Source organism: Cornus florida, unplaced genomic scaffold (genome assembly GCF_030987335.1).
Source record: "Cornus florida cultivar Cherokee Brave unplaced genomic scaffold, ASM3098733v1 CherokeeBrave_3.0.0_Hap2_Chr04, whole genome shotgun sequence".
Taxonomy (NCBI): Eukaryota; Viridiplantae; Streptophyta; class Magnoliopsida; order Cornales; family Cornaceae; genus Cornus; species Cornus florida.
Genome location: NW_026775574.1, coordinates 94,959,680 through 94,973,550, shown reverse-complemented (window position 1 = coordinate 94,973,550; position 13,871 = coordinate 94,959,680). Strand labels below are relative to the sequence as shown.

The window sequence follows — 13,871 nt, the reverse complement described above, 5'->3', positions numbered from 1 at the left end:
TTTGAATTCCTGAGCATCCTTGGCCACAAGAACATGCACTTTCATAAATCGAGAAAGGCCAGAAAAATTAGCTTCTATTTTAAGTTTATGACCAAGCTAGTTACCCTCCAAATTTGTGAGCTGTAGGATCACTAGCTTGTGGATGATTATAGACTGTTTGAACCGTCCAAAGGTTAAACTGACCGACATAGTTTTCAAAAGAATTTTGACAAATTTGTTTTGACTGGAAAAGATTTATTTTAGTCGAAATTGGGCCAACAATTAATGCTGGTGACAACACTTTGGTTTTTGTTGCGAAATTCAATAGGTGTCCCAACACTGCATCTTGTAGTCCCATAGAAAAACTGTTGAATCGGTGTCCCAACACTACAAGGACAAAATCATTCATTCATTATCCTGTGTGAATGTTTATAGTTTCCATTTTGTCAAAGAATGTATTCAAAATTGTAGATGATTGCCATATATACATATATATATTCTCGGTAAATAAAACTTTATTGAAAAGAAATATATAAGAACTATATAACCAGGGTTTGAAGAACCTCACAAAAAAAGGATCAGGATCCTCTCTTTGTTCTTTTTTTGTCCCACGTCATTATTATGTGCGTATAAATCGATTCCGTAATAATTTTAAATCGTTAATGCAATTACTTGAAATTGAAAACTTAATAACTACATAAAAGGTGTTGATTTCTCGCTTTAATGGTTTTGACATTGTTGTTATACAAGTGTTGTATATGTGATGTAGGGCCTTGCATTATAATGTTGGTAGTGTGTTATAATGGTTATTTAATAGTGATGGGTGAGAGAAATTGGAGAAGATCTGGATCCCACAAACAAAACGATAGCCACGATTAATCACATACCAACCACGATTAATATAACCAACCAACATTCACGAAACACATATACGTTAACATGAACAACAATAACTTCCATTCTTAACCCAAATAATGGAACTTCTCACATACCCACGTACTAAACACGTATTTTTGCATTATTCTCAGCACTCTCCCCCTTAATGCAGAAATACTCAACTCCTAATTTTTCTCTTAAATAAACAAAATCCGCCAATGGTAATGGCTTTGTGAATATGTCTGCAAGTACACTATAGGCTTTGTGCCTCCATGATGAACAGGATTCTTCGTCATTACGATGGTAGATTGATTGTCACAATAAAGTGTAGTTGCTCCATCTTTTAATTGCTTCATGTCTCCCGAAATCCTTCGTAGTCAAACAGCTTGGCATGCCGTTGTAGTAACTGTTATATATTCTGCCTCTGATGAAGAGAGAGTGGTTGATTGTTTCTTCTTTGAACACCAGGAAACTGCGCCTGCACCAAGGTTAAAAATATAGCCAGAGGTGCTCCTCCGGTCTTCAATTGAACTTGCCCAATCACTGTCAGAAAAATCATGTAACTCAAATTTGTTAGTGTAGGTATAACAAATACCATACGAGGAAGTTCCCCTTAGGTATTGTAACACCAACTTTGCTGCTTCCAAGTGAATCTTGTTTGGACTTGACATGAATCTTGATAACAGGTTTGTTGCAAACATAATATCAGGCCGAGTGTTGGTGAGGTATAACATACTGCCAATCAAACTTCTATATGCCACAATATGAGCTTGAGATCTCGTTAGGGAGCGTAGATTGTCTTAGGATGCATATATGGATATAGTGGATAGTTGTGTGCCCTGGTAGATCATGGTACTCATGCCCACTATGCATGTTACATACTATCTAGTTGAGGCTGTATAGTCCAGTGAGAGTCTTTTAATATGTATCTATGTATACCTATGGACTACGTCGCTATTATGTGAGTTAACTAGGATGGATTTATGTATCGGATCTCTGTTTGGGATATAGTAGAAAATAACTTGTTCGTGAGCCTAACTCACTATTATTTTTTAGGTGTTCGTCAAGTGTAGAGATTGTTCGTGCAGAATAGAGATCAGTCTTTATCACTCTTCAGGTTATCTACGTAGAATTCTACTTTATATTTTCAGTTTTCATTTTAAACAGTTGTTTTGATTATTATTTTTAGTTGGGATTTTATTAGAGGTCCACATGGTATGGATTTCTGAGTTGTAATTTGGAGGATTATTGGTATCATAGATGGTTATTATTTATTGAATTTTATTCTTGGAGGATTTCATTAATTATTATTTAGTTGTCTTTTCAGCTTTATTTATTTATTATCCTTTTGTATTTCGTGTTTATTTATTATTAATTGTTTGATATACGTCGGTAGTGTGTGCGGACCGGATCAACCCGTCTTCCAGAATCGAAGGGTATCACAAAACCCATGTAAGAGTGGTGTCAAATGAAACCTTTTGCCAAGTAGAACAACTTCTCCTTTTATGGCTTAAGCAAAATCTCATCCTAACCTTTCCAATTTTTGATTTGAACATAAAAGACATATAATGTATATAGATATAGAAAGAGAAAGAAAAGAGAAAGAGAGAGAAGACGTAATGCCAAAATGAAGAGGAAAAGGGGGGTTTGGTAATTGTCTTGCAATTGCCTCCATGGTCCCATCATGCCAAGTGTCAACAATTTGTGACTTACTAACTTTAAGCAAGGTTACCACATTGCTCTCACTTTTCTATTACATTGCCAACTAAATCTCCAAAATATCTACCTCAATGTATGGCTATATGTATATGTATGTGAAAAGTCAACAACGCCCTTCACTTAAAGTGAAAAAACGGGAAGAAGTTCCCGAACCCGAAGTCACTCTTGACTCAAGAAAATGACTTAAATGGCCCTCGGGGCCACCGTGGCACGTAAAACAATGCACAAAAATAATAATTCAAAAAAAAAAAGTGGGAAAAATTTGGGACATTACAGTCATAGTCCAAGGCAACTTTTATTGGAAAGGACTAGTACCAGGCTTAACAAGTGATGTGGTAAGTGGTGCATGGTCTTCAACAATGTCAGAGTGAGGTGCCTGGAGAGTGAGAGGTATGAGCAAACTTTTGTTTGAATTAACATATGTTTTTGTAAAGTTACCTTTTTGGTGAGAATGGTCCTCAATAACCTGCGTATTCCTCAGTTGCATTGTCTAGTGGGTCATGATTTGAATTTTGAATTGGACGTGAGGGTTGATGCTGGTGGTAACAGATATGCATTGAGTTGGATGGAAGCATAGTTTGACACCCAGAAATGCAAACAATTCATCTATTAGCTCGGCATTTTCTTTGGAGAGATTGACATTCCTTGTGTTAGAGACACTAATAAGGTCTCGTAACCACTCAAACTGGTCAAGCAATGATGCATATTTGGTGTCATTCTGGTAATCAACAAAAGGACTCGAAGGTTGTAAATTAATCTTATTAATTATTTGTTGCGTGTTGTTGATGTCAATGCCATCTAAAACCTTCTCTGGATCAATTAGCTGCTTTGATTTAATCTTTGATTGTGGTTTAACTGGTGAAGAAGGTTGGGTGATAGCTCGTGGTGGGTTCTTCCTAGGTGGGGGTGGCTTTGGAAGTAGGTGTGACTCTGGGTGTAAATATTGCTGGTTTAGGAGGGATTACTTTGAGAGTATTGCTTTGTGGTTTGGATGTATGGATCTAGTTAAGTGTTGGGGATCACTTGAGAATGGATATGGAAGAAGATAGGTTATGGTTTGGGATCTTTAAAGGTAGAAATGGTGGTTTGAGATGGTTTAGAGAAGGATTATGGCAAGAATGTCTCATAGTCAGTGATGATGTGAAGAGATCATAAAGCCAAATTTAGTGGCGATTTAAAAATTGACAAAATTATTCATATACCTTGGCGTGCGGGAATAAAATAGAATGTAAGTGGGAATGGAATGGAATGGTCATTCCCACTCTATTGTTTGGTTGTAAATATGAAATGTATAGGAATGGAATGATAATAATCATTCTAGTGTTTGGTTGGATCAATTTAACGTTTAGAATGGAATAAATTTCAAATTGAGTTATCCTAAATATCCTCTTAGTAACAAATAAATTAAATTAACAAAATGATATTCTTCTATAATTTTTTTTAAAATAAATGGTGTCCGTGGCAATGGTGGATGGTGGTGACGATGGTGGTGGAGGTGGAAAGTGATAATGGTGTTAGAATAAGGCGGTGGTGGAAGGCAGCGACGGTGTTGGTAGAAGGTGGTGGCAGTAATGTAGTGGTGGTGGTGAAAAGAGACAGTGGTATAGATGGTGGTGAAGAAGCCAATGGAGGTGACTGTGGTGGTGATGGAAGACAATGGAGTTGGCAGTGGTGAAAGGTGGTGGAAAACGGTGACAGTGGTGGTGGAAGGCAGTGAAAATGGTGGTATAATGGAAGATGGTGGTGGCTATGGTCGACTGCGGTGGCGTTGGTGGTGGTGGTGGAAGACAGAGGCGTTGGAAGGCGGTGGCGGAAAGCATTGGCAATGGTGTTGGTGAAAGGAGGTCGCGGTGGTGGTGGTGGTGATGATGAAAGGTGGTGGTGATGGAAGGTGGTAATAGTGGAGAAAGGCGGGTGGCAGTAGAGAAAGACAATGGCGGTGGTGAAATGTGGTAGTAGTGGGAAGAAGTGGCTATGGTGAAAGGCGGTGCGCGGAAGGTAGTGGTGGTGGCTGCGACAAATGAAGGCAGTATTAGTGGTTAAAGACAGTGATGGTGGCGGAAATCGGTGGTGGTGGTAGTGGTGAAAGGCGAAGGTGGTTGTTGTGGAAGGTAGTGGTGGTGTTTGGACTTGGAACATGAGGGTTTTTTAGGAAGTTGATTTTTTTTTAAAAGAAATTACTTAGGAATGAAATGGCCATTAGGTTTAGTTGTGGAATGAATTTTGATTCCTAGGAATGGATTTTCATTTCAACTTTAAATTACATACCAAACAAATGAATAGTTGGTGGACTAAGATCCTCTAAGTTAAAATCTCTCTACATTATCTTAAGTTGAATTGTTATGATTTTAACACGTGTCATTTTACCTAAATCTATAACTAACAATGCTCCACATAATTTAATAATAAAAAAGGCTTGAAACGATAATGTTTTGAGGAAGAAAAACTAACATGTCAGTAGACAACTTTAGGTTTCCAACCACCCACCTCTCTCTATCAGTATTCTTGGTTTCTTTCTTTTTTTTTCTTCCTTTTTTTTTTTTTTTCATGCAATTAGATTCTTCAATCTCTTCACGTTTCATTATCTTTCCTCTATTCTAATTCTTTTTTGATGTTTAATTTCCTCTCAATGAACATAAAGCTAGAGAGAGGAAAGAGTGGGAGACGGTTTGTAACAATGAAGAACCCACTAATTTCAAGCATAAGAGACCAGAAAAAATGAAGAGTTGAAGAATTTTAGCATTCGTTAACCACGATTCTCTGTTAATCAGTTAAACAATTTTAGTTTTTATTACCTTTTTCTTTTATAACTCCAATATTTTCCCTTCTTTCTTTCTCTCTCAATATATGGTAATCTCTCCTGATTATTTTTTTCCTTTTACAGTAGAGAAAATGGATTTACATTAGCTAAATAAATAAATCATCCTTAGAGAAAATGGATTTAAATCAGCTATTATTTCATCTAATGAAGTGGGCAAAAATATATTTTCAAGTGTGAGTGTTTTTTGCCAATTAAAAAAAAAATTTAAAATCAACCTTACAAGATATAGAGAAAATGAAATTGCATTAGCTATTATTTCACCTAATGAAATGGGATTAGAACCTGTATTCAATCAGCTAAAGAATTTTTCGGAATTAATTATTTCTTATGTATGCGACCAAAACAATCAATTCATATATAGTAGGTTCGAATAATTCAAACAATATGAAAATAATTTTCTTTTTTTTTTTGCTTAATTTTTAGAAGTTTAGATAATTAGATGACGATAATTTGAGAAAATACTGTTTTAATTTGAAACTCTTTCGAAACCATTATGTGTCTTATTATATTAATGATTTAAATTTATTTTCACTATTAAAAGTAAAAAAAAAAATTACAAATAGAAACAAATACTCTAATTGAAACATTAAATTACATAAATTGACGAGATTCTATTTCAATGCATGCATTAGTTACAAAACACCGTATATTTTAAACAATACATGTAAGCTATCGCTGCAAAAAAAGTTAAAAAAAATTAAAAATGATAAAATTGTACATAAGATCAACTAAATCACAAAAAAAAAAAAAAAAAAAAAAAAGACTAGCGATTTAATTTATTGTAAAAAATTCAACAGTTAACTCGATTGCAAAAATTATTAATTAGTAACTGCGTATCTCAAAAGAGAAGAAAGATAATTTTTAACTAAAAATTGTTGATTTTATTGGTGAAAGCTACTTTTTAAAATTTCCCCTTTTAAGACATCAAATTATATCGAGTGGTCCCTAAATTAGAAGAGGGCTGGTTCAATGAAATTTAAAAAGGCGTTTAAAGTCTTGGTCCACTAGTAGTAGTCCAAATGAACTTAAAATAGGCATTTAAAGTCGTCGACCACTAGTAGTCCAAATGCTTCGAGGAAACTTCAAAAGTCACAAGACCAAATGCAGCACCAATAAATTCTAAAAAAAATGATTCATTTTTTATTTTATTTTTTTTTTCACCAAAAAATACAAATATATATATATATATATATATAGATATATAGACTTTCTAGATTCGTTAGCTACTGTTGCCATAATTCCATGGTTAGGAGAGAGTATGGCTAGTTCATAAATCACACAATATCCATTACTGAATGTTGCTTACAGTTGGTGTAATACCTTACTCATATTAGCATATATACTAGTTGAAACTGTGACGGTATTGGTTGATTCATAAATTGTATATTCGTTAGCTACTGTGCCATAATGTCTAAATGATATTTTTTTTTCTTCCCTTCTATGGGTTCTTTCTCTATTTGAATTGGGAATTTGATAGGCATTGCATTCTCTGAGATTCTAGGATTTCATATATATAATTTATATATTCAAAAGTATGACTAATTGAAGAGCAATTGTGACAGACTTAGGTCCGAGTAAATGAACTAGCTAGTTCAATGAAAGTTCCAAAAGCCACAATTCCACATCTATCAGACTTGTGAACATGCCATGCTCTCCATTCTCCACAGTTTCGTGGAAAAATAGTGGGAAAGTAGCCGGGCATGCCTTTGATAGTCCTCCGAACGTTCATATTCGGGAAAAAAAAACTCTAATGCTATGTTTGGGAACACTGAATCAATAGCTTGAAAGAAATCTAATTAATCATTTGAACTAAATTTCCTCCTATCCTAAATCCAAAGCTATAATTGAGTACTCCAAAAGAAGAATCAACAAGGAAGCTTTTCCAACTTATAAATAGCAGTACCAGCAGAATCAACAAGGAAGCCTTTCCAACTTATAAATAGCAATACCAGCATAATCAACAACTACAACTTGATCTCTATCTAGCCTTCTCATAAAGAGGAACATGATGAACAACATGCCTTGTATTCTTACGTTATAATATCCCTAATTTTAAAAGGATAGTCTCGGCATTTATTTATTTATTTTATTTGCATTTTTAAATTAGTTAATTGATTAATTGATTATTTGTTTATGTGTTTAATTTAATTAAGTGTTTAAATGTAATTTTGTGAGCTTATTTGATTGATTTGAATTTAAATGATTTAACTGCATTATTTGTTATCTGATGATGTGTATTATGTGTAATTAATTGTTAGATTTAAATTAATTAAATGATTTTATTTTAATTTTAATTTTTTAAAGGATGGACTTGGATAGTAGTAATGTACTACCAAATGGGTTGCATAGACTACTTGGATAGGAGTTAAATGGGTACTAATATTACCCATGAATTGTTATGCATATATATATGGGTATATATGCATATATATAGCTGTATATTTATTATTTGTTAAAAGTAATTAATATTATTTTAACTTTAGTTGGATTTATCTATCTATCTATATCTATATATATATATATATATATATATATATATATATATATATATATATTTACTGTTGGTATACATATTATTATATCACGGTTAGTTTAGGGTGCAGATATATATATATATATATGTATATATATATATATATGTATATTTATTTATTTATTTTATTTTTTTCTTTTCCTTCTCCTTAGGTAATTAGAATTAGGTTAAACTACAATAGCTTATATATACATGTGTATAGTCTGCCAAGGGTTTAGAACCCCTATTCATGTAACAGTAGAGGCATAAAAATATAGAGAGTTTTAGAGAGAAACTGAAAGAGTGAGAATTAGAACAAAGGCTGTACCAAGGAGAGGTTATTGAAGCTTACTCGTGGGTTGAACCAGGAGTAACTTAGAGTCTTGACGGCAGGCCGAAGTCGCCAGAAAGACTAGGAAGAAGAGGTTAAGGTTTCAATCCGAAACCTAGAGGCAAGTTCTTCTTCTATCTCATTCCCTTAGATTTCGTGTTTCTATACAGGCCTAAGTTAATACAGGAACTAATCAGACTGTAAATTGAACTATTATGCATGCTAATTATGATTTAAAACAATGTTAGATGAATTTATTTGTAATTGATTGATCTTGCAATTTATGCCATGAGTATTTGTTTTAATTGATATTAATGATGCATAATTGATTTATATAAATTATTGGAATGATTCAGGATATAGTTTAGACTCTTAGAACCATCAACAATGCAGAACGAAGGGATTAGAACTAGTCGGAGATGAGGAAGACGATGCAGAATAGGGTGAGAGCCGGCTCCCAAAGGGAATTTTTGACGACTCTCATGGAGAGTGAGAGAGAGAGAGCCGATTCCATAGAGTCAAGAACCTACTCCCTCAAGTCGAGAGCTTGCTCCCTCAGGCCGAGAGCTTGTTCCTAAGAGGACAGAGCTTGCTCCCAAGAGGACAGAGCTTGCTCTCAAGTGGACAGAGCTTGCTCCCAAGAGGACAGAGCTTGCTCCCTGATTTGGGAGCATGCTCCATCACTGCTACTGTAATATTTTGGGATTTTTGGCTACTGTTTTGAGGTTTTGGATGTTCCAGGGCTATGTAGGTTATTATGGGTGATTTAAATGACCACAATGAGCATGTTAAATACCTAGAATGCATAATTAATAATTATATGTTATGGAATGATAAACAATGTGAAATTTTAATTAAATTTACATATTGTTAATGGATGGTTTAATTGCCTAGTATTATTCTAGCAATCTAAATTCATGATATATGATTTTAATCATGCATTGACAATATAATATGATCATGCTATTATTTGATTTTTATTATGCTTGTTTTTGGAATTAATTGATGTGTTATTTTAATTATTTCATCAATTATTGGACTATATGGATGTAATGCACCGGTATGGGACGGTGGAATTCTAGGGACGGATTAACCAAAGAAGTTAAATCCTACCAATTTATTTATAAGGGAATAGATTAACCAAAGAAGTTAAGTCCTCCTTATTTATGTTAGACCACTGTAATACCCCTAATTTTAAAAGGACAGTCCTGGAATTTAATTGTTTTATTTAATTGCATTTTTATTAAGTTAATTGTTTTATTGCCTGTTTATTTGTTTTTACGTGTTTATTTTATCGTTTTTGTTGAATTAATTATTTTATTTTAATTGGTTATTTAAATTGTATTTTGATTTGTTTCATTAACTTAATTGTATTCTTAAGTATGCTAATTAATTACGTGCTTATGTGAATTAACTGTGTTAGTAATATTAGGGTTTTATTTTACATAGCTGTCGTCGACATAGTTAGTGAATGGATTTTTAGGGTTTTATTTCCTGTTTGTAAAAGAATTAGAATTAGGTTTAAGGTTTGGTTCTATATGTATATATATATCATAATGCGGGTTTAGGGTTTTGGGGATATCCATAAAACTCTTCTCACGTACCTAAGAAACAGAGAGAAACTACAGAGAGCAACAGAGAGAGATTTTGAGAAAACGGAAAGTGAACCTTAGGAGATTAAGAGAGGGGTTCAAGGGGGAGTTTTGAGTTGAACCAAGAGCACCGGAGGAGTGGAATGGCAGTCTAGGACATTGACGGAAAACTCAGAGACGGTGGATTTGAGTTTCAAAACTGAAACTCAAGGCAAGTCTTTGTTCTTCTCTTTCCCTTTAATTCGTGTTCTGTGCATGCCTAGTTAGATTCCAGGGATTAAATCAAAGATAAAATGGATTTAAATAAACATTATAACAAGTCTTTTATGCAAGCATGAATTTTGTTTAGACTCGTTGAAATAACTGCTTTGCATTAACTTTTATGTTTTGTTATTTGTTTCTTCTGTGGTTTACGGTTAAGCTTGGTTTTAGTTGAGATTAGTAATGCGATTGGATGTCTTGTAACTAATCTAGGATTAAGTTTGAACTCAAGAACAAGTATTTAGAACAATATATAAAAAATTCATTGAATTAATCTATGGTTAGTTGCTTAAAATTTCTAACGGAGTTTCTGTAATCTTGTTTCAAAACTTGTGTTCCATACATGTTCTAATTGGATGTTAGTGGTTTAAAATTTATCTTGGACTAAGATTGAACCTTGAATGAGAATTAAAACACAATACAGAGGCTCTGTTAATCACCGGAGTTGAAGAAGACAAAGGGAAAATGGACAACGGCTGCTAAGGGAGGGAAAGCAGGCTCCCAAAACCTTTAGAGCCGGCTCCCAAAGAGTTGGAGCCGGCTCTATGTGATTTAGAGGAGGCTCTAAGTGAATTAGAGCCGGCTCTAAGTGTTTTTGAGCAGGCTCTAAGTTTTTAAAGAGCTTGCTCTATCCTTATACGTTACAGAATTGATTTTAGGGGCTTGTTTGGGCTACACAGGGTGTTTGCACTTTATTTAAATTGTTTTAAGTGATGTATGGGATTATATAAGATTGGTATTATGATGGAAAAATATAAAATCAAAATTGGATTGAAGAATAGTGCAAGAAAAACCTAGGAGAAAACTGGTAGCTTGCACACTGTCTTGTTGGTTTTACTGACTGGAACTTGGCACGGTTTTTATATATAATCTAATTATATATAATCATATATATTTTTAGTGTTATAAGTATGGTGAATTAATTATATTTCGCTATACTTAGTTTGGAATTAATTGATACTCAAATTGTTATAATTGTATCAATTTATCGGCTGTTTTGGAGGATTTGAACGCTATGGTTAATTTTAGCAGTTTAATTAATTGGAGCATGATTTTTAGGTTCTATAGTGAATACCTAATGACATTGTATATGTATTAAACTATACTGATGCATATTTTAGAGAACTATTGATAAATTAATTAATGTTATTTTTATCAACTATGTGGATTGGAGGACTGTATGCACCGGTATGGGACGGTGGCATACTAAGGATGGATTAGTAAACACTAAATCTTACCTATTTTGGAATGAGTTGGATTAACTATAAAAAGTTAAGTCCTACTTAAATGGATGTCTATGCACCGGTTTAGGACGGTGGCATAATAGGGACGGCTCAGTTCAAAACACTGAGACCTACCTATATTGGGGATGGATTAGTTCAAACACTACGTCCTACCTATATTGAAATAAGATGGATTAACTACAAAAGTTAAGTCCTACTTATAACTAGGTGTCAGGTCAATAAACCTTTTGAATGACACACTTGGAATGGACTTTATATATTTATGTTATGAGTCCATGGTATGAGCTTGAGTCTCCTGACTATGGTTAGGGTGTGTATATCGCTTAGGATGGATAGCTGGACAGTAGTTGTTGTTCCCTGGTTGGTCTAGGTACACATGACCGCCTAATATGCGATTTGCATGGTATTTCTACTCAGGCTGAGACAGACCTATTGGACTAGTGAGCGTTCTATAGTGTGTATTATATACATATATGGACTATTGTAAATATTGTCGAGTCTATCTAGGATGTATCTGCGTATCGGATTCCTGTTTGGATCGTAGTAGATCAGGACTTGCATGTGGGCCTGACTCACTTTTTTATTTTTCAGGTGCTCGTCAGTTCTAGGGTTAGAGCTTGGTCGTGCAGAGCAGATACAGACTTCTATTCCACTGATTACGTAGGGCTGCTTACTTTTTAGCTTTGGATCTTATTTCAATTATTTCATTTTACCGTTGGGATTTTTATTAGGGGTCCACTAGATGGATTCCCGAGTTGTTTATTAATTGGAGGTTTGGATTAATGGATTTTAATAATTTTAATTTCAGGATTTTCAATCAGAGTTCTTTCCAGCTATATTATTTATTTCTTTTAAATTCAATTTTGTATTCCGTGTTCGTTTTACATATTAATTGTTTGGTATCCCTCGGATCTGTGCTCGAACTTGATCACCCGTGGCTCTAGAATCGAGGGGTATCACAGTTGGTATCAGAGCACTCCAGGTTCAAGTGTCTCTAGGATGTTTCGTATTAAGACTTCCGCGTAGCGTTTTCTTTGGATTAGAGCTTAAGGTTAAGATTCATAGTATTCCTTTATGGTTCATTTAGAAATTACTAATGTCAAGTTTATTCTGAAATTTCAGAATGTTTGGCACTAGGAAGAAGGTGAGGGCCGCGATGAAAGCAAAGAAGGGCCCAAGGCCGAGGAAGGTTACTCCGGTGATTCCCTTACGAAGGTCGACCAAGAAGGCAGAATTGGAGACCAGGGAGTTGATTCTAATAGGCGTTGCATCGAAGTACAAGTCAAGGAAAGTTTCTTGCGTGCGGGATTGGCCACCAAACTGTGGACCTAACACAACTTCGGTGGTGCTCGAAGCTGATCCAAGTGGAGAGGAAGACCCTGAAGAAGATCAGGATGGAGGAGATACCGGTGCATCCAAGATAGAGGGCACCTGAGTTCAAGGATGATTGCTCTTTTAAGAGTACTTATAGTTCCTAGTAGTGGAGGCGGTATTAGTAAGAATGTAGTAAAGATTTAATCACGTACACTAGGATTATGTTAAAGAACACCTTATGGTTATTTGTTTGACAGTTTTGGTTTGGAAAAGTTCTTAATAAAGTGAACTAATGGTTTTAGCTATTCTATTGTGTTTTGTGAGGGCATTGTTGTGATTTATACACATATGGTTTTATTAAGCTGTATTAGAATGTGTATGTTGGGCTAATAGATATCTATCACAGTGGAGTGATTGGTTTTGAACAGGCAAATAGATATTTGCTTATACGTACATCGTGTTGAGACAGGATGATTACCAAGAGGTTTACAAAAGAACTGGTCTACATCAATATGGTAAGTTTGGTTTAGAAGGAGGATTCTCAGGAATAGAATGATAGTCTAAGTGGGACGATTGCGGAGCATTTCGTTTTACCTTATATGGTTTGCTCTACTGAGTATTTGGAAACTGGGGATTTCCAGGGATTGGTTGGTGACACATGTATATAGTAGACCTCAAGATATTTCTATATTGTTGGGCAATACTGCCATTTTTTATGAGAGTGATGTGCCTGTGACACTAGTTATTGGTAGACTTGGATTTCTAGCCAATCTTTTGTCCTGGACATGCACACTTATGATGGGATACTTGGGAGGGATTGGTTATCACTACCATACTCAAGTTATTTGTTTTAGATGGGTCTATTGTGTTTACCATACCCAGTCCGGATGTTTACGTCGTCGCTATGCCACGTTTTAATGGTGACATTATCACCTATTTGTCTCGGATAGAGTAGGAATTTGAAGAGGGGATTACTGTATCATTGGATAGCATACCAGTTGTACAGGATTTCCCGGATGTGTTTCAGGAAATTCCAAGGTTGCCGCCTAGTCGCGAGATCGACTTTGTGATAGACTTAGCTCCGGGCACTACGTCTATTGCTAGGGCACCGTATAGGATGGCACCAGTGGAGATGCGCGAGTTGAGGGATCAGATTCAGCAGTTACTTAGCCAGGGTTTTATTCGTCAAAGTACGTCACCCTGGGGAGCACCGGTCTTATTT

The 13,871-nt window shown here is 34.8% G+C and overlaps 1 protein-coding gene across 1 annotated transcript; it reads right to left on the bottom strand.

The window, feature by feature from the left end:
- Positions 1–1,232: 1,232 nt before the first annotated feature.
- On the bottom strand, positions 1,233–1,589 carry LOC132305395 (secreted RxLR effector protein 161-like). Its single transcript, XM_059803038.1, has one exon. The coding sequence runs from the start codon at positions 1,587–1,589 to the stop codon at positions 1,233–1,235; it is 357 nt and encodes a 118-aa protein (XP_059659021.1).
- Between the last annotated feature and the right edge of the window lie 12,282 nt (positions 1,590–13,871).

Bases quoted from the DNA above. Each gene is read 5' to 3' on its own strand.
- LOC132305395 (XM_059803038.1), bottom strand. From the start codon at position 1,589: ATGTTATACCTCACCAACACTCGGCCTGATATTATGTTTGCAACAAAC.